This window comes from Rana temporaria, chromosome 4 (genome assembly GCF_905171775.1).
Source record: "Rana temporaria chromosome 4, aRanTem1.1, whole genome shotgun sequence".
Classification (NCBI taxonomy): domain Eukaryota; kingdom Metazoa; phylum Chordata; class Amphibia; order Anura; family Ranidae; genus Rana; species Rana temporaria.
In genome coordinates, this window is record NC_053492.1 from 196,323,880 (window position 1) to 196,345,845 (window position 21,966).

Here is a 21,966-nt window from a genome sequence, read left to right on the forward strand (position 1 = left end):
CCCTTTTATAGTAAGGAGTCTGGCTTATCCAACAGCCCCCTTATTTACCTTTCTAAGCTTGGTGGCCATAGTTCAAGTGTCATGCAGTGCATTATGTTTTAAGAAATTAAGCCAACCTGCAGAAAAATTCACCTGGACCTTCAATCTCGAGCCCGAGGAATTTGCATCAATCACATGACAAACTCAAACCTTAATCCTACTAGATTCATTCACCCACCATCTTTTCTCAGCAGGAGCAGGATTTTCAATCCAAGATCCATGCACTTGTTGTGAACATTATCAGAGGAGCTTACTCCTTGTTGGATTTTCACTTAAATTACACTACAAAAAGTGCGGCAAAAAAGCTGACCTCTCCTGCTGCCATAGGTGTGAAACTCTATGGTGGAACCAAGTATTTCAGTGGGGACATCTCATCAGTATGATAAAACAAATTCATATTGCACACACTGAATCCATCAGTATGCATCTTGATATTAATGCTTACACCTTGAATTTATTATATATAAGAATGATTATGAGGACTCAATGGGCCAGATTCACAAAGCACTTACGCCGGCGTATCTAGAGATGCGCAGCGTAATTGTAAATATGCGCCATGCGTATCTATGCGCCGTATCCCCAAAACGACATACGCCTGAAAACCCGCTTTTTCCGACCGACGTAAAAAGATTACACCGGCGCATCGTGGGGCGCAAAAATACGCTAGGCGCACCATTGTTTTGCTAGTCAAATATGCAAATGAGGGAGATACGGCGATCCACAAAAGTACATTTGTGCAGCCCAGGCTACGCGCTGTGCGCATCAGCTGTTTGTCCGGTCTAAAGTTACCCCTTATAAAAGCAGGCTTAACTTTGCACCAGACGTGTGCAGGTCAGCTAAAGCAACACCGTTAGGGACGAGCTGAGCACACACACTTGCAGGACAACAATCTGTATACCAACATGCCAGGGGCATCCATGCTCATAGCTATACTAGTGACTTTAGAGGCGTGCAGAAGGAGGAGGGAACAGAGGAGGAGAAGGAGGGCACAGGAGAGGATATTCCGCACACGCATAGACGTGCTTCTGAGGTGTTTCGCATCTTCAGATTCAGCCCTGAAGCCATCGTGGAATTAACCACAACCCTGAAAGATGACATCACCAGCCCAACACAACGCTCACATGCAGTGGAGCCACTGGTCAAGGTAATGGCAACACTGCATTTCCTTGCCACTGGCTCTTTTCAGCGTACAAGTGGAGTTGTGGCTGGGATGCCCCAATCCTCCATTAGCAGATGTGTGCACCAGGTTATCCCCGCAATCCTTAGACGCATGGCCAACCAAATCATCAAACCCACCCAGGAGGACCTGCGGATGAAGACAATGCGTGAATTCTACAGAATTGCACAATTCCCAGGCACTGTGGGGGCCATTGATTGCACACATGTGGCGCTAAAGCCCCCCCGTGAGACAGAGTACATATGCCGCAATCAGAAGCATTGGCATTCCATCAACGTACAGGTGATAGTCGATGCCCAATACCTCATATGGCACGTCCGTGCCAAACACCCAGGATCCAGCCATGACAGCTACATATTCCGTCAGAGCCACATCCCAACAGAATTTGAACAGAACGTGTATGGGGACAGCTGGCTGGTTGGTGAGTGACATGGGTGTCAGGCATGTCTGCCCCCCCCCCCCATGATGCAGACATCACGAGGGGCACATGCAGGACTAACATCCCCCTGTCTTTTACCTTCCAGGTGACTCTGCATATGCACTTGGACCCCATCTCATGACTCCATTCCGGAACCCCCAAACCCCAGGAGAGGAAAGATACAATGAAGCACACATACGTACCCGTGCAGTGGTGGAACGCACCTTTAGCCTCCTGAAGTCCCGTTTCCGATGCCTGGATAAGTCTGGGGGTACCCTGTTGTATTCCCCAAACTTTGTGTGCCAGATCATCGCTGCATGTTGCATGCTGCACAACTTTGCTGTGAGAAGGGGCCTGGAGATTGACCTACGTGATGACCTGACCCCCGAACCAGACAATCCCCCCCAGCGCGAGGGTACCCCGTCTTCTGAGGGAGCAACAGTCAGGAGACGCCTCACAGAAGGCATCTTTGCACGTTAAACACACACATTAATCATGGCACAATGAGAATGCATGCATGCACACCACTGTGGTCCCTAGGACACACACCCCACATCCTAATTGAATTGGATTAGACCAAAGTACACCGCACGGTACTAGGGAGCAGCAACGCCATGCCAAGGCTCCAATTATGTCACTGTACATTCATACACCTTTCACATGGACCTGGGATCACTTCTCCCTGGTCCTGGGGAACCCTTCTCCACCAAAACTGAGGGTGACACCCCTTTTCCGGCAGGAATGTCACCCCCACATTCATACATCATTCACAAACATAAAACAAATCATAAAAACAGTAAAAACAAAAACAAAAAAAAGGCACTGAAAACAAAATCACACAAAAAATTATCGTCAGCGTCACGCCCCCGGGCCCCTCAGGGGAGACTCATGGGGGGGGAATCAGGGGAAGGAGGAGCCTCCCCTGGTCTCTGCCCACCTGCCGGCCTGCCCTCCAAGGCCACGGCTATCCTGTTGAGGCCATCATTGAGGGCTGCCGTATTGGCCTGGACAGCCTGGGTCAGGGCATTCACCTCCTGACCCACGCCTGCTGTGGCAGTCTGCAGGTCATTAAAACAGTTTATGAATGCCAAGGAGTTGCAGCTCACGTCATTCACTGAGTCCTTTATAGAGGCCAGGCTCTCCTCCATCTGGGCCAAAGTCTGGGTGACCTGACCCAGATGGCGGGTCTGAAGTGCCTGGTCCCTCCTAAGATTGGCCGGCAGAAAGTCTGATACCCCCCTGGTCTTCCGGGTGACATTCCTGCCTCCAGATGAGGCTTGTGGCATGGGAGAAGGGGAGCCCCTTGGGAGGGAGCCCTGTTGGGGGAGGAGTGGGAGGGGCTACCCCTGATGGAGGCCTGACTGTTGCCAGCCACAGGGGGAACGTCCTCCAAATGGAGTAGTACCTCATTCCCAGAGGTGACCTCCTCCTCCTCAACCTCCTCCCCCTCAACCTCCTCATCCTCATCCTCCTCCTCCTCCTCCTCATCCTCCTCATGAGGAAAGCTCTGGCCACTCCCCTCCCCTGAGGACTCCTGGCTTTCCTGGGGGTCTTCAGCAGCCTGATGTCCGGGGGATGGTGCAGACTGGCCAGATGGCCCCGCACCCTCCTGGCCATCTGTGGATGACACAAAACATACACAGGTTGGAGGATCCACACACTTGTCACATATTCCCTTCCCCCCCCCCACACATGCTACTCGCCAGATAGAAAAAAAACGTACCTGTCCTCACGGCCTCCTCGGAGTCAAAGCCAGGCAGGCCCACCACTTGCTGGCTGTGGAAGCACTGGGCCACCGCACACTCCTCAGCAGTCAGCCTTATGGTGCAAGGTGGTCCCCCTCCAGTGCCCCTGGCATGTGCTGTTAGCGTGGCCAGCTTCTTACGGACCACGCGCCTCAAATCATTAATCTTTTTGGTGATCCCACTGACGGTCCTCGTCTCCCCCCCCAACACATTGATGTCATCAACAATGTCCTGAAGGATCTGCCTCTTCCTGGCCGGGGTGGTGTCCCGGCTCTCAGGGCCATGCAAAAACCGCCCATTTTGGGCAATGGCCCTGGCAAGGATTTCCTTCTCATGGACAGAGAAGTTTAATTTCCTCTTCTTTGGTGCCATATCACCACCAAACACTCAGTACAAACAGACACAAAAAACAGACAGCACACACAGACACAAAAACAGACAGCAAAAACCAGACTCCAAAATCAGACAGCACAAACAGACAGCTAATACCGACACCAAAAAACACACAGCAAAAACAGACACAAAAAACACACAGAAAAAACAGACAGCTAATACAATCTCCTATAAAACTTTCCTCTAACACTCCTACACAAACCAACAAACAGCCACAGACAACAGAACAAAGGCACCTTGCTTCAGGAAAGGAAACACATGGATGTACTTTGGCAATGGAAGGGCGTATGTCTGGGCCTACTTATGCACAGGGCGTATCTCACTAAGTACGCCGGGCCTAGTTCCTATCTCACTGATTGCGCTGGGCCGAGTTCTGAGCATGCGCAGTGAGGTGCAGAATCATGCGCGCATGTGCAGTCCGGCCGGCCGGCCCTTCATTTGCATGGGGTCACGGCTCATTTCAATGGAGCACTCCCACTTCCTTCCCACTTTTAATTACCCCGCCTTACGCCTCGGAATTTACGTTACGCTGGCGCAAATCTGGGCGCAAATACTCTGTGGATACGGTACTTGCGTCTTGAAATTGAGCCGGCGTAACGTAACAGAGATGCGCTACGCCGGTCTATATATGCGCCGCTCTACGTGAATCTGGCCCAATGTCTCTTAGTCTTTTAGACTTTTAACAAAGTGTCTACTATACAGTATGAATCCTATTATGATAATGCTATGGAGTCTGTAGCTGTCATCTATTCTGAACATACACATTTCTTACAATTATCTTTGACTGTTTGCTATTGCAGTTCATTAGCGTAAAGTGCAGTTCTGTTTAGAAACATCTATCATATCATATAAAATGTACCATTATTATTATTTTTGTAGCATGTGTAAAGGATATATTCATAAATCAAAAATGTAAACATTCTATTACAAGTAAACAGTAAATGTGTTTTCTGTTTGTACTGGTAATATACAATAATTACTTCTACTATTTATCTAATGCAGATGTAGATGAGTGTGCGGAGGGAATTGATGAAGATATGGTATGTGACCATCACTGCCACAATTATATTGGTGGATTCTACTGTTCCTGCAGATTTGGCTATCTTCTCCACTCAGATAACAGGACATGCAAAGGTGTGACATAACTAAAAAAATCATTATACCTGTCCAAATTGTAATGTTGTTAATTTGTGAATTAGTAATAATAATCAGTACATTCAAAAATAGACATCTTTATTGCTTTCATAATCCTCTAATATTTTAAATAATACAGTAGTTTCAGGATTGTCACACTTTAGTATATAAAGTAAACAATTATTGGATATGCATCATACACTACTATTAGCAGCAGCCATGAAAGTCACGCTGCGTGGATTTATTATTGATATATGCAATATCATACTAATAAGTAGTCAAATCAAAGAAAGAATGGTTTTCATGGTACAAGCTTAATGCTCACTTTTATGCAAAAGAATTATGGGCTAGCATAAAGATTATGAAAGGAGATCAGAAAACCATAAAGTTCTGTTCAAAGATACATTGTTATCATCTGTTATCATCTGAATATTAAGTATACAGTTAAATAAAGATATACAATACATACATAGTAGCTGTTTTACTTGCTAAAGAATTTGCATTTTGTATATCCAGTCCTTAGATTTATATTGCTCTGATACATAGCACAGTCCTTCCTGGAAATGTTGGAGACCTGCTTTTTATCTGCTACAGTTCAGAAACACTTACAGGTCATGTCTCTCCCCCAGCCTATGACTGGACAGTAAAATAATAAGGCAAAAGATGGATGAGCTCATCTCTCTGTCATTCTGCTCTCCTCCTCCTATAAGCATGCTCCTTGCATTGCAAAAAGACTGATATATACTGTATTTCTTGGCGTATAGCACTCACTTTTTCACCCAGCAAATCAGTTGCAAATAGTGTGTGCATGTTATACGCTGATACTGCAATTTGGGCTGCCTCGAAGAGTACGAGGAGGGTGCGAGACGAGCGCCATCAGCTTACATACAGCGAGAATCTCCTGTTTACTCAGCGGCCTCTGTTATAGGAAATCCCGTCTCCTGGGCTTTCATTGGACCAGGGTTCTGTCTATCATATGAAGCTGGTCCAGGAGGCAGAACTTTGTATTAAAGAGGCCGCTCGCTGTATGTAATCTGAAGGTGCTCATCCCAGAACTGGATGGAATGTGGTCAGACCAGAATTTTATAAATTGGCAGGATTATAGCTTTTTCTCTGGAGTATATCCCCTTTTTTATGCATGCTAATATTCTGCCGACTTTGGTAGCTGCAGCTTAAAATTGCATGCTATTGCACAGTCTATCTTCCACTAGGACCCCCCAGATTTTGTCTCCCCCCCCCCACTGAGTAGTTTGCATTTATGTTATTAGCCCCCAAGTGCATTATTTTACATTTCTCCACATTAAACCACATTTGCCATGTAGTTGCCCACGCCATTATTTTGTTCAAGTCTTTCTGTACATTTTTTTAGATCCTGTTGTGAAGTTATTGCCCTGTTTATTTTTGTATCATCCGCAAAAACTGAACTATATATCCCATCCTCTATATAATATATGAATACCGTATTTTCCGGCGTATAAGACGACTCGGCGTATAAGACGACCCCCTAATTTTCCAGGAAAAAATTTGATTTTGGGATATACTCACCGTATAAGACTACCCCCTTCCTACTAGTCTTTCTGGAAGCTGAGGGTTAGCCAGAACAACCGCTGACAGTAACAACCGCTGACAAAAACAGGCTTTTTTCAAGCCTCACTATGCCATTACATGCCCCCACTGTGCCATTACATGCCCCCACTGTGCCATTACATGCCCCCACAGTGCCATCACATTACATGCCCCCACAGTGCCATCACATTACATGCCCCCACAGTGCCATCACATTACATGCCCCCACTGTGCCATCACATTACATGCCCCCACAGTGCCATCACATTACATGCCCCCACAGTGCCATCACATTACATGCCCCCACTGTGCCATCACATTACATGCCCCCACAGTGCCATCACATTACATGCCCCCACAGTGCCATCACATTACATGCCCCCACAGTGCCATCACATTACTTGCCCCCACAGTGCCATCACATTACTTGCCCCCACAGTGCCATCACATTACTTGCCCCCACAGTGCTATCTCTTGCCCCCACAGTGCCATCATTTGCCCCCACTTTCCCCCCCACTGTGCCATCACTCACGTTTTGCAGGCCAGTGACAGTCTCCGTCTGCTGCGAGCGTCCATGATTTCAAAGCCGCGCCGTCTTCTCAGTGTGTCCTGTGATTGGCGGAACACAAATTTTCCCAGCAGCGCCTCTGTTCTGTGTTCCGCCAATCACGGATGCCTTCTCATCTCGTCCGAGGATGAGAAGGCATCCGTGATTGGCGGAACACAGAACAGAGGCGCTGCTGGGAAGATTTGTGTTCCGCCAATCACAGGACACGCTGAGAAGACGGCGCAGCTTTGAAATCATGAACGATCACAGCTGCACGGAGACCGTACCCGGCGTATAAGACGACCCCCGACTTTGGATGCATTTTTTTGCATCCAAAAAGTCGTCTTATACGCCGGAAAATACGGTAAATATATGAATATATGAATAAATTAAACAGAATTGGTCCCAAGAAAGAACTTTGTGGTACCCCTGTAACATGTTTTCTATCCAATAACAAACCTAATGGTCTACGCCTGCAGCTCTCAGCTTGTAGATTAAGCATTTATGGGGAACTGTATCGAATGCTTTTGTAAAATCAGGATACACCACATCCACAAGCCTCCCCATATCTAGCAAAGTCCGAAATGAAATGAGAGAGTGGGTAACCGCTCAAAGAGAACCAGGTAATCTGATTCCTGTGGTCCGAGCCAAGGGTGCAGGCAGTGCAATCAAAATGCAGGTTAGGATGAAGGAAAAAAGCTGGGACAGCCGCACTCCAAAAAAACTCCTCCTTTAATTAAAAATCACAAAATACATGCCACAGCAAAAAACAGCACAACAAAAGAAAAGCTGACGTTTCGCACTATGCCTTAGTGCTTCTTCATAGCTCAGCTATGAGCTATGAAGAAGCACTAAGGCATAGTGCGAAACGTCAGCTTTTCTTTTGTTGTGCTGTTTTTTGCTGTGGCATGTATTTTGTGATTTTTAATTAAAGGAGGAGTTTTTTTGGAGTGCGGCTGTCCCAGCTTTTTTCCTTCATCCTAACCTCCCCATATCTAGATGGCAGCTCACTTCCTCCTTAACAGATTGGTCTGGCAAGAACGACCCTTGGGTAAACCCATGCTGATTATTACTAATGATATGGTTTTCATTAGAAAATTCTTGGATTTAGTCCCTTATCACCCCCTCCAATAATTGACCTACTATTGATGTTAGGCCCTATTGATGTTAGGCCCAGCCTGTAGTTCCCCAGAAGATGTCTATCCCTTTTTTGAATATTGGTACCACATTGGCTTTTCTTCAATCAGCTGGTACAATTCCTGTAACTATGCTGTCCGTAAAGATTAGGAATAATGATCAGGCTATAACCCAATTGAGTTCTTTGAGGACTCTCGGGTGTAAGCCATCTGGGCCTGGTGACTTATTTGAGTTAAGTTTATCTAGTCTTTCCTTGACTCTGGCCTCTGTTAGCCACGAGGGTATATCATGTGATGTGTTACTAATAATATTGTTGTGGTTAATACACCTGTCACATACCTGGTGGAGATTGAGCTATAGAGAGGTCTTCTCTTGCACCTCTTATCCAACGCCCCTGGTAGAGATGACAGGGAGTGAAGGACACAGAGTGGCAAGAGGGCCATTGTAGCAGGTGGCACCAGCTGGGCCTTGGCAGGAACCCGATGGTTGAAGATTACCAGACAGGCACTGAGAACTGGAACTCTGTGTCGCTGGATCAGCAGGCAGAAGCGTTGTCAGAACATAAGCCAGGGGGTCATCAACAGCATGGCAGAGCAGGGACGGGAACATGAGGCAGAAGCTAGGACAGTATACAGGCCGGGTTCGATACACAGTCGGGCAGCGAGGTACAGGAGCATAAGGCAGGAGCAGAGTCAAACACAAGTGGGGGTTACAGGTAGGCAGGCAGAAGTTCAAGGGAAGGTAGAGGTGAACCCAGGTCAAACACGGTAACTGGAACAGATCACAGGTTAACAGGAAAAAGCTGAAATACACACCAGCATTGTGTATGTTTCACTGCTCAGTTTAAATATGCTGACTGGCGCCAGTAAGTGCACGTGCACCTGCACGCACCCTTGCATGCTTACGCATGCGCCAATACATGTTATTCCTTCTGCACACACTGATGTGCCCCCGCCTGCACGTCAATGTGCGTCTATTAACCAGACTTCTCTTACAACACCCCTCCTTTTCCTGTGTAAAAACTGAGGAGAAGAAAGGATTTGGTACAGTTGCCGTCTCTGGGTCATCTGTAATCATCCTCACATCATTGTCTTTTACGTGGGAATTGTTCTCTGATTTCGCTTTTTTACTGTAAACATATCTAAAGAATTCCTTGGAATTTTTTTTACTCTCCTCTGCTATATGTCTCTTGTAGTCTTTTTAACCAGCCTGATTTAATTCGTACACTTCTTATTGTATTCCTTGTAGTGTTGGAATGCTGATAATGCCCCCTCCACTTTATATTTATTAAAGGCCTTTTTTTCTCTCTAATAAGAATTTTTATGTTACGGTTTAGCCACTCGGGTTTAACCTTCGCTTTTTTATATTTATTTCCCATTGGAATGCTCTGTGAAGCCTTTGTTTAATATGTTCTATTTTTTCTCAGTGTTCAATGTTTCTAGGATTTGGCCCCAATTGATGTCTTGTAGTATTGAGCACATATTAGGCATATGAGAGATGGTTTTCCTTAGAGTGCATTTTATAGGGTATTCAAAAAGCACAGTAATGGGCATATTAATGTTGTACACACATAACATTTGTTGGTTTTAAAAAAAATTGTAATGTCCTTTGACAATACAGATAAAATCCTGTTGCCCCACTTCATCCATTTTTCTCTTTACAGTGGCCAAAATGTAACCATTGTTATATTTTATGGTTTTAAGAACATTAAAACCAGAGAACATTTTTCTATGCTTAATATGCATCAATGGATGTTGTTGCAAAAACATCATGCGTTGTCCTATTCTTTCTGTTAAAGAGTCAATACTGCTAATAATGAGATGCCCTAATTGATTAGAGGGGTCCTTGTGTACCTATACTAAATAGTAAATGGCAAGGACCTTGGGAGCCAAGGGAATAAGAAATTTCCCACACAAGCACATAAACACAACTGACTGTCTTCTTGCTGCTTTGTCTTCTCCCACTCTGCTGTACATGTCATTGCAAGAAGTTAATAACAGGTCAAACTTAGATACTTAGAATTTAAACAGTTGTTGGGATATCTTAATGAATATAGAAATCCAGCATTACATGCTGTAAAGGGGAACACTGCAGATTCAGTTCTAAAAAGCAATGTCTGAGCTTACTTAATTTTAATGATGTCTTTGAAAAAATGTGGTCAATGTTATCACCCAGGATTTACAGAGGTATTATCCCAGCTGGGAATTAGTCATTTAGCATTGTGAGTGTGGCTTGTACAGACTAACGGAAGACATGCCATTGTGATTGACATGGCTTGTATCACTGGACACCAAGATTGACATGAACCATCTAACTGCACAACATTATTGATTTACCTCAGAGGACATTTGCCTCAATGTTGAAGGACAATGGCTTCTTCCCCACCTCAGTGTCTCCAAAATAGAAGGGCACATGGGTATTATAGAGGGACTAATTGTGGAATTTTGAGACCCCTTTTATAATAATATGCATTGGTAACCCTTACCCATTACCACAAAGATTTCAAAGTAAAAAAACACCAACACCATGAAAAAGTTTTTTAACCACTTCCCTACCGGCCCATAGTAAAATGACGTCCACAAAGAACTTCTGCCGTTCAGAGTGGACGTCATGTGACGTCCTGGGCTTTCCGGGTGGATATCTGAATGATGCCTGCAGCTAGAGGCATCATTCAGATATCCTTCTAAACTGCCGGCGATTCTGCACAACGTAAGAACGATCATAGCGGCGGTTCCGCCGCTAGATCGTTCTTACAGGCGGCGGGAGGGGACATCCCCCCCCTCCCGCCGCCATCCGGTGCTTCTCCGGGCTCTCCCGTGCCATCGGGGGCCCGGAGAACGAATCGTCCGGCGCTCGCAGGAAGCATAGAGATGACTGGTGACCAGATGGTCACCAGTCATCTCTATGACCGTCGGAGGACCCGGGCGCGATGTGATGACGTCACGCCCGGGTCCCGTAAGTAAACAAAGCCGCGATTGCGGCTGCTAAGCAACCACAAGCATGAGATCGGTGAATTTTTTTTCACCGATTTCATGCTTTCCAGCCTGGAGGAGAGATGTGGGGTCTTACTGACCCCGCATCTCTCCATAAAGAGTACCTGTCACACACATTCCTATTACAAGGGATGTTTACATTCCTTGTAATAGGAATAAAAGTGATAAAAAAAAAAAAAAATTAAAAAAAAAAGTGTAAAAAAAGAAATAAATATATATATAAAAAAAAAAGAAATAAAAATTTATTTTTTTAACGCCCCTGTCCCCGGTAGCTTGCGCGCAGAAGCGAACGCACACGCAAGTCCCGCCGACATATGTAAACGCCGTTTAAACCACATATGTGAGGTATCGCCGCGTGCGTTAGAGTGCCAGCAACAATTCTAGCACTAGATCTCCTCTGTAAATCTAAACTGGTAACCTGTAAAAAATTTCAAATCGTTGCCTATGGAGATTTTTAAGTACCGAAGTTTGGCGCCATTCCATGAGTGTGCGCAATTTTAAAGCGTGACATGTTAGGTATCTATTTACTCGGTGTAACATCATATTTCATATTTTACAAAAAAATTGGGCTAACTTTACTGTTTTTAAATTTTTTTAATTCATGAAACAATTTTTTTCCCAAAAAAAGGCGTTTGAAAAATTATTGCGCAAATACCGTGCAAGATAAAAGGTTTCAATGACCGTCGTTTTATTCCCTAGGGTGTCTGCTAAAAAAAACATATATAATGTTTGGGGGTTCTGCGTAATTTTCTAGAAAAAAAATTATGATTTGTACATGTAGGAGAGAAGTGCCAGAATAGGCCCGGTATGGATGGGTGTATAACTGCCCGGTATGGAAGAGGTTAATGAAATAAAACACAAACACATACCTACTGGCTTTAGTAATAAAGTTTATCAATGTTCCTTGAAGTAAATCCACATTGATCATTGAGTCAAGTGATATAATCTTTGTCAATCATGGTGTCCAGCAATATATTCTATGTCAATCACGATAACCTGTGAAAGACATGATTTTCCACATTTTGTCAATGATGTCACCTTGGATTCCCAGTCGAGGATTGTGGGAGGGAATTGCAGGTGACACCATTGACTAAATTTGATAATTCAACATCTCTGTTAAAAAAAAAATAATATTGATAATTCACCCGGGATTCCTCAGGGTAAATTTAAATGATTGCAGCCAGAAATCTATCATTGAGTGGCTACAGTACTGCACGTACAGAACACCTAAATTCAGTCGCCACGAAACGCGCCATGTTCAACATTGTCTAGACTAACAATTAGCATAACAGTAATGTTGTTTATATATTTAACATAATAGTGAGTAGTGTTCAACATATTATGGCCCCCAAAGCATAATTATAATAATTATTATTTACATATGAAAAGTGAGGTGAAATTATAACCATTTTGGGTTAATTTAATTGTATTTCTTTTTAAGTTAAAATGTTTATAAACTTGCTTATTTTGTAGTTCTTTTACAAATATATGTTTAATATATGACAAAGAATTCCCAGAACCATATGTGTTAGTAAAAGAGACACTACAGCAGAAGGAGCTTGCTTTGAGGCTCTATTTGTCTGACTTAAACCTGAGACTAATGCCCTGTACACGCGATCGGTTCATCCGATGAAAACGGTCTGATGGATTTTTTCATCAGATATCCGATGAAGCTGACTTTCATCAGTCGTGCCTACACACCATCAGTTAAAAAATCGATCGTGTCAGAACGCGGTGACGTAAAACACAACGACGTGCTGAGAAAAATGAAGTTCAATGCTTCCGAGCATGCGTCGACTTGATTCTGAGCATGCGTTGATTTTTAACCGATGTATTACCCCACAGATGATCGTTTTTTAACCATCAGATAATTTTAAAACAGGTTCTAAGTTTTTTCACCAATGGGAAAAAAACTGATGGTGACCACACACGATCGGTTCGTCTGATGAAAACGGTCCATCAGACCATTTTCGTCAGACGAACCGATCGTGTGTACGCGGCATAAGTATGATAAGGGAAGAGTCTTCTTTGATGAATCAGTGAGTTCTGCAAAAGACACACTTCTTTGAGCATAGCTAAGTGTGATACAACACTTTACTTGTTCAAAAAAATTATAAAGCTTCACCTTCCCAAATATTTGTGCAGGGAACTGTTGCCTGTGGTAATGATAATAGCTTTACTTTTATATTATTATTTACAGTGGAATGCAGCGATAATCTGTACACACAAAGGAGTGGAACAATTTCAAGCGCAGATTATCCTAATTCGTATCCCAAGAGCTCTGATTGCCTGTATCGAATTGAGCTGGAGGAAGGATTTGTGGTCAATCTTCAATTTGATGACAGCTTTGATATTGAAGACCACCCAGAAGTGTCTTGTCCTTATGATTACCTAAAGGTACAACAGTAGTTCGTATTGTATCCATGCTTCCATCAAGACAATAGCCCATACTGCCCAAATGGTTGCCAATTCCCATAAATAGTATACAGTGATACGTTAAATTAAGACTTCTTTGTTTCTATTGTTCATCATTAAGGGACATATTATCAGTAGCAAATCATATACAATTTGGTTATACTGCTGCCTTCAGGACGTCAGGAGGAACTGGACAGTGGCAAACAAAAAAAGTTGTTGGTCAGCTAGGTATAGCCCTCCTAATCTAATGATGCTTAATTTTTTTGCTAGTGCCCTACAAGAATGGGCATTTTTTTCTCTTTGGAGAAAAACGTACCCTTTTTTTACTAGATTTTTTTTTTTTTTCGGCTTTAGCAAAACATTTTACATTAATCATTCAAGAATGTTGTACTGCTGCTGAACTCTTTACACAACTTTCTATATTGGCTAGTCCTTATTATTGCCTTGAAGGCCCGTGACATGCCTCAACCTCAGCCCAGTGACCAGTTGACTACTTGTTTGTTAGCTGTAGAGTACCTACAGGTCCAGGGTCATTGCGTGGCCTCTGGTGACTACTTTGGAAGTACGCTCATGAAGCAGCCAACAAGTACTGAAATATGGTATTAATCCCAGGGTTTTGCCTATGGCTCTCTCCAGTACCTTAGTACTGTGCTTGCTCACTGCAGAGCGTGAGCATGACACATTATACTTTTCTCCAGATATCTTGTTTTTCCCCCAAAGGGTTAATGCACTGGAGAAAAAAGTGCTGCATCACTAACAGAGGTATTGTGCTCACACTCTGTACCATCTCTTCACGCCTTTCTGAAGTCACATAATCTTTACCTCCGGTGTGTCCTTACTGCTGCCTGGAGCCGCTTTTGGTCATTAACCTCTCTAGCTTTTGACAGCTGATTTGTGAGTATCCGAGTTTCAACTTGGTGTGTCAGTTGCAATAGTGCAAACAATAAAAGTAAAGTGATATTCATTTTTTTAAACAATATAGTGCTAAAAAAATCACAATACACAAAATCCATATCTAATGGGTATACTGTGCAAACGCTATTCACACGTGGCAACTCCATTGCTCCACCACCATGTGCAACATATCAGATCCAAAACACAAAATGAGTGTTCCTATTCAAGGGCCTTATGCTGATAGCTCAAATCACTGTTCCATGTTTGAGTCCCGTAGACTCCTTTGAGTCTTCTCTTGCTCCATCTGACACAGCTCCCACCTCTGCATCATCCAGAGAGAATGTTTCACAGCTATGGTAGATTTTATGAACAAATTTACTGCATTAATAGCTAAATCAGAACAAAGTGATTGTAAGCATACTTCTACGCCTTCTCCTCCAGAGTCTGTTTCTTACATTCCTGTAGATGTAGCAGCCTCTGAGCGCTCAGCTGAAGGTGCTTTATAAGAATTGTAATCCCCTTCTTTTGTTTTGGATGAACTTGTGGTTGAGGAACCTCAATCTGCTGATATAGTTCCCAAACTTTAAGATACCAAAATGTAAGATGTTGGTTCTTACTAATGCAGTTCACACATGTTTAAAACTAGAACCACGTGTACCCAATGTTAATCCTGTTACTAGTCTAGGATACCTTAAAAGGAATAAAACAGTAAATGCCTTTTGCATACTATTAGAACCTATTTGGTAGGATGACTGGACTACTGCCAAACAATTTTCTCTTTTCAGTTCCCAATGGTATCCACCAGGTTCGATTTCAGGGCACAACACCAGTTGTAGCCCTTCAATTTGGTTTGTCCTCCACACCATGAGTTTTCACCAAGGTTACAGGCCCTGTACCTGCCTTCTTGCACACCCTGGGCATTTCTATAGTGGGGTATCTGTATGAACTCCTAAGAGAATGTCGAAACAGACTCTGTCATACAATGTCCAATGGACTGTTCATATTTTACAAAGGTTTGGTTGGATTCTGAATGCTCATAAGTCAAAGCTCTAACTAACACATTTCTTGGAGGATCCAGGTTTCATTCTGGATACTTTTCCCCTCAGGGTATTAATTCCTCAAGACATAACGCCAGACTTTCTACTCTCAGATTCAGACGCTACAGTCCAGGAGCTATCTGACTCTCCAGTTCTGTATGAGTTGTAGCCCTTCTATTTGGTTTGTCCTCCACACCATGAGTTTTCACCAAGGTTACAGGCCCTGTACCTGCCTTCTTGCACACCCTGGGCATTTCTATAGTGGGGTATCTGTATGACCTCCTAAGAGAATGTCGAAACAGACTCTGTCATACAATGTCCAATGGACTGTTCATATTTTACAAAGGTTTGGTTGGATTCTGAATGCTCATAAGTCAAAGCTCTAACTAACACATTTCTTGGAGGATGCAGGTTTCATTCTGGATACTTTTCCATTCAGGGTATTAATTCCTCAAGACATAACGCCAGACTTTCTACTCTCAGATTCAGACGCTACAGTCCAGGAGCTATCTGACTCTCCAGTTCTGTATGAGAATCCTGGGTGTGATGGTACCTCATTCATGGCAGTCGCATTTGCCCAATTCAACTCCAGACCACTGCAAATCAACATTTGCATGGTACAAGAAAGTGCAGTCTCCATGGCCTAGTGGCTCAATAATTCACCTCTGGTGTTGATCTGAAAGGGTCCTAGAGATCTTTCAGTGCAGGGCATCTTCCCATATTCTGGAACCCTGAGCAATCTGATTATCCACACAAAGCTGGACTTCTAGACTAACAGACAATCTAATCAGAACAAAGTCGGACTTCGCTTCTGTGGTAGTCTACACCAGTTACCAGGGAGGAAACATAAGTCTCTGTGGAAAGAGAGGTCAAAAAATCTGCCTTGGGCACTACCGGTATCAGCCTTGTCCACCAGCCACATTCCAGACATAGTCAATTGACAGGCAGACTTTCTTGGTCCTCAGTCCCTAGACCTGGAGGGATGGTCTCTTCACCCAGAGGTGTTTCAGGACTTCTGCTGTGAGTGGGGGACTTCGAATGTGGATCTTTTGGCTTTAAGATTCAATGACAAACTGACCCAGTTTGTGTCCAAATGCAGAGTTCTTCTAGCAGTAGCAGGGGATTCTCTGGTGACTGTGTGGGATCAGTACAATTCAATCTACATCTTTCCTCCTTTAAAAACCCCTGCCTCATCCTCTCCACAGAAGGCACCCCAGTGCTTCTCATTGCATTGATCTAGCCCAGGAGAATGCAATATTCTAACACCATCAGACTCCTATCAGACACAGTATGCTCTTACAAATTGTTCAGGCCTCTTGTCCCAAGGTCTGGTTTGCCCCTCTACTTCACAATTGCTGATTTTGACAAACATAAGTTCTAAAGGATAGGGGCCCTTATGATCTTGTCATTGAGATGTATTCTGACTTTTATTCAATCTAGTCTAGGTCATTATTTGGTTCTGAGCCCTGTTCTGAGCCCTGTTAAGGGGCAAATCTTGACTCTTGCAATCTTGTTCCAAAAGCTGCTTGTCACTTATTCCTTGATAAAAGCCTTTATACAAGGTGTTACTCATAGTCCCACCTGTACAACCTCTAGTGACTCAGTGGGTTCTCAACATGGTTTTGTTGATATTTAAAATAAAAAACCTTTTTGAACCTTTCAGGGAGATACACCTATTGACTTCTCATTCTACACAAAAACAAAGTTGTGACCTAGATCCTCTTTTCTGTCCAATGTGGTTTCTTCATTTAACCTTAACCAGGACTTTGTTGTTTAATCCCGTACCAACACAAGCAATGTCTCCCCTGTGCTTAAGCATTTGCAGCTATTGCTCCTGTTTAAACCTGACGATTTTCAGCCTGTGTGTACCCAGCATTACAGCTACCCCTTGCTTTAGACAAAACAATTCTCTGTTCTCTTTTTGTCCTCCCTGAGGGTTTCCATAAGGGGCAAACCACTAATCATTTATTAATTTCTTTGTGACCTCATCATACAAGCCTATAGGCTTACATATAAGGTTTCAAACTTTACTATAAAGGCACACTCTACAAGATCACTAAAAGCTTCTTGGACCTTTTGGCATCAGGTATCAGTTTCTAACATTTACAAAGCCACCACTTCATCTTCCCTTTATATGCTCTAGATTTTTTATCAAAATGTTCAGGATTGAGTTGATGCAAGCTGTGGGTATAAAGTGCCCCAAACAGCTCTTTGAGCTTCAAGCTGCCTGAGGTAGGTTCACTGGTATTATGTGGGCTGTAAGCACAGGTATTTCTGCTGTTTTGCCCACCCCTCGGTTATACTGCTTTTGGATGTCTGAATTGTTTCTTTTAATGTCCCCTGAAAAATGAAAAAGATAAAATAATTGTTGTAGTCATTGTAAATTCAATGGCTTTTTTGTTTGCCGGTGTCAAACTCCTTCTAAAGTTTCTGTTAGCTGTTAGGAAGATCTGTAGCTATGAAATATCACCAGCAATCTTTTGCAATTTCTTTGCTTATCCTAATGCTGTGCCTGGCAGAGTGCAGAAAGAGTCCCTTCCTAATTTAAAAAGCCCAGCATGTATTCCTTTTAGGCAAGCCCTATTTTTAATTAACACAGTTGGATTAATAAGAATAAAAAATCATCTTGCCATTGTCCGACTTATGTCTGACTAGATCAAAGCTGGAAAAAAAGAATTTGGTCCTATTTGTGGAGATAAATCACCAGGAAGAATAGAAACTGGAAGCAACAGTGTTCAGATCTTGTTCCACAGTGACGGTTCTGGAGAAAATGGAGGATGGAAGCTGTCTTACACGGTCACAGGTAAGACTCATTAAACTTAACTGATGTACTTTATGTGTCAGCTTACATCAAATATTCAAGTATTTGTCAATGAGATATGTAATATAAGCATATATTCATCACAACCTGTAATTATGATCAGCTACTTCTTGATGACAGTTAGGTCAAAAAGGAAGGACTCACCAAATCACTGGAACTTGTCATTTTAGGTGTTTCATGCCCCGATCTTCAGGAACCCTCAAATGGGAAAATTGAACCTTCTCAAACAAAGTACACTTTTAAAGACCAAGCTGTGATTACATGTAACACTGGATATCGGGTTCTAAAGGTGAGTAGCATTTATTAATGCCTTTATTTAAATAATCCTGTAAAATATGGGTGGCTCCAGCAGAGAGACTTTCACTTTTTTCCTGCCCTAGTGATTATCATCATCACTGGGACAGGAAGTGAAGGAAATCTCCCCAGTATAGATGCAGAAAACAATAAAAAAAACTGTCACAGGTTCTAACCTTTCCCAACTCTACTAAATCATTTTGTTTCTGCTGCTTCTGTGTTTCCCCCACTCACTGATGCAGTGGACAGTGGCTACCATCACTTGAAGTGAGGGGGAATCTTCCTTAATGGGGGGAAAAAAACAAGAATAAATAATTTACAAATGTAAAAACTGTGCTCATAGATAAGTGAACAAATACCAAATTAATGCTGCTACTTCAAAAAAAATATCCAAACACAATAGGTGAAATATAATACAAACAAACATTTCACAGTAGAGCACTTATTGTGAATAAACACAATCCTAATCTTAATTACATAGAAATTAATAGGACAAGTGTTCAAACTATATATAAAGAAAAGTTAATTGTGAAATTTCAAGTCCAGTCAAGTGCAAAAAAACAAGTGTAACTGGAGTGCAAAATCGAACACCATAAGTCCTCCACCAAAGTGATTTGTGCCAATTCAACTCCAATAAGAATGAGGCTCGCCAAATCATGTTACCATTCACTGTCTGGCAAGTCTTGCTTTTTGTGCTCAAAAGCTGCCATAAATCACCAAACTCCATCCAAGTTACAATAGCAATCTCCACATGTAGAAACAAAAGTCAAGAGAGCCTCCAATAGTGTAAAAACCGTTCAGGTAACTTGTTTTATTAAAATTAATGCACTTACATCAAACTTACATCATGTTTGTGATTGTAAAACCAGTTCCATGTAAGTGCATTACTTTTAGTAAAATTAGTTACCTAAAAGGTTTTTACACTTTTGGAGGTCTCTCTTGACTTTTATTCCTATTTGTTATATAGTTCACCTATTGTGTTAAGAATAAATAGTTGCCCTAAGTTGTATGTCAGCTCTACTTCTCACTCAAACCAAATTTGGCTATTGTTCCACTTTTAACTATTAAAGCGGTATTAAATTCATATATATAAAAAAAAAATCTGGTCCCCCTGCATGTTAATGTAGTATGCATTGCTTACTAGCACATTATGACAGACTTACTCATACAACTAAGCCCTCGAGAGGCATGCTTCCACCACTGACAGGGCTTCCATCTTCATCTGCCTTCCTTTTGGGTTTGCGGGCTCCAGCAGTTTGAATGGCCGAGCTGTGATGTCACACTAAAGCATGTGCACCAGAGTCACGCCCACAGTTTTTGAACTCAAATTGAACTAGGCAAATGTGTAAAAGTTTGTTTATCTCTCTCCTGTAGAAAATAATGAGAATGAACAATCATAGATTAACAGTCACACAAGAAATGTATTTATCTCTTGTGAGCACGAGTCAGTGGTATTCAGGAGTCAGGACTACTTATGCCCCTTACACACGATCGGGCTTTAGCCCGACCAAACTCACATCCGAATTCCGAAGGAATTCCATCGGAGTAAAAGAGAACATGTTCTCTATCTAAACTGTGATGAAATTCCTCGGAAAAAAAAAGTCAGATTGGGCACATACACGGTCGGAATTTCTAATGGAAAAGGTCGGTCAGACTTTTTACATCGAAAATTCCAATCGTGTGTACGGGGCTTTAGTCAGCTATGCTGTGTCTTTCAAAGCATTTTCATTTTCCAAATGCTAAATGTTGTCATTCTTACCTAGGACAATGTTGAGATGGACAGTTTCCAGATTGAGTGCTGGAAAGATGGAACATGGAGTAACCAGGTCCCAAAATGCCAAAGTAAGAGACTGCAGATTCTGCATATACTCATGAATGCTTTTTACACCTTGTAAAACTAGACAGTTTGTGGTAATTCTATGCAGCACAGAGATGATATCCTACGGTTATATAATCATATTTGCATTCTAATTAATTGTATCATACAAAGCAACCAATCAGATCCATAGACACTTCTCTTTTCTCTAGAATTAAAAATGTACTTACCTTCTGTCCTGGCTGTATGGTCTGCTGACACAGTTTATTGGTGTTCTACATTTGTATACACCTATTTTTTTATTTATTTTTTGACTCTGTGCCCTTTTTTCTTTTACTGTCTAAAGAAAAAAAATCCTTTAAAGTTGTTTTGCGTCTGTTCTCTGGTGGTGGGTTTTCTGCATGTATCCTGTTTGCATGAATTCTAATTTCCCTTTCCTCTTTTGTCTCTTTCTTTCTGCAATCTTCAATTTCCCTCTTACTCCCCCTGTTCTTACAAAACTGCAGAGATGGATTTCAGGATGAGCTGAAGACTGGAATAAGAACAAGCTGCTACTGGCCTATTATTATATGCTCCAGTGTCTCAGAACACTTTATACACCTCTTATAGTAACAGCACAAGACAAACGTGTGTGTATGTGTGACACAACAAGCTACCGAAGGTTTTTTCGAAAAGAGTGTGGCTCTTCAAAAAAATAGCCTGTTCCTGCTTCAATTTCAGCCTGTTGCTCTCATTATGTACTCGGAGCACATTTGTCAGAGGAAGCAATTATTATTACATAGCCTGGACAGCCTGTCTGCTGACTGACTGTCCTAATAAGGTGTCATTTGCCTATCCCCAGCATGATTTTTAGTATTAAAACAGCTTTCCTTCTGAGTAAGAGTGAAATATTTATATCCGAGCACCTTGACAGTAACCTTGTCTCTGGAAATACCAAATGTGTGTTCAAGGCAATTTGAACAACTTTTGGACAAACAATATTTAATAACATGCATACTGTACAGTAATGGTGTGCAGTAAATGTGGATTATTTGCAGCGCACTGTTGCTCTTGGTACAAACTCTTTTTTTTAAGTTACAGTATTATAATTGTTAATATTATGGGTTTTATTATATTTTACTCTATTTATACAATATAAATACACACTCCACATGTTGCACATTGTTTGTTTGTATTTATCAATTGCTATACATCTCACGTGTTTAAATAAAATAATGCATATACAAGAGAAAAAGAATAGTCTGTGTGAAATGCATCTTTTATCAGTGATTAGTAAATGCTACTCATTGTAAAATGTTAACATTATTACTATAACATTTATATTTACGGTATATACCACAATTATTAACATGTTACAAGAAGATGTCCTGTACCTGAAGCATGTTTCTGTTGAAAACAAAAATGGTATTCCTTCCCCTTTACTTGGTACTAGTTAGATTACATGATCTGCTTGTCTCCAAATCATTTGCAGTTTTATTTGTGGTAATCTACATGAAGTAGCCCAGGTCTTAAAGTGGTTGTAAAGTTTTTTATTTTTTTA

General features: G+C 42.2%; 1 protein-coding gene across 3 annotated transcripts in view; it reads left to right on the top strand.

Moving 5' to 3' along the window:
• Positions 1–21,966, top strand: part of MASP1 (MBL associated serine protease 1) — a 160,795-nt gene that overhangs the window by 62,337 nt on the left and 76,492 nt on the right. For 2 of the 3 annotated variants that reach the window (XM_040349593.1, XM_040349594.1), the window contains exons 4-8: positions 4,775–4,906; positions 13,350–13,546; positions 18,151–18,298; positions 18,487–18,605; positions 20,374–20,452. In XM_040349593.1, coding sequence (XP_040205527.1) covers positions 4,775–4,906; positions 13,350–13,546; positions 18,151–18,298; positions 18,487–18,605; positions 20,374–20,452 — 675 coding nt within the window. Of the gene's footprint in view, positions 1–4,774; positions 4,907–13,349; positions 13,547–18,150; positions 18,299–18,486; positions 18,606–20,373; positions 20,453–20,932; positions 21,661–21,966 lie in introns of those variants that run through there. The other variant, XM_040349595.1, reaches the window with a different exon arrangement.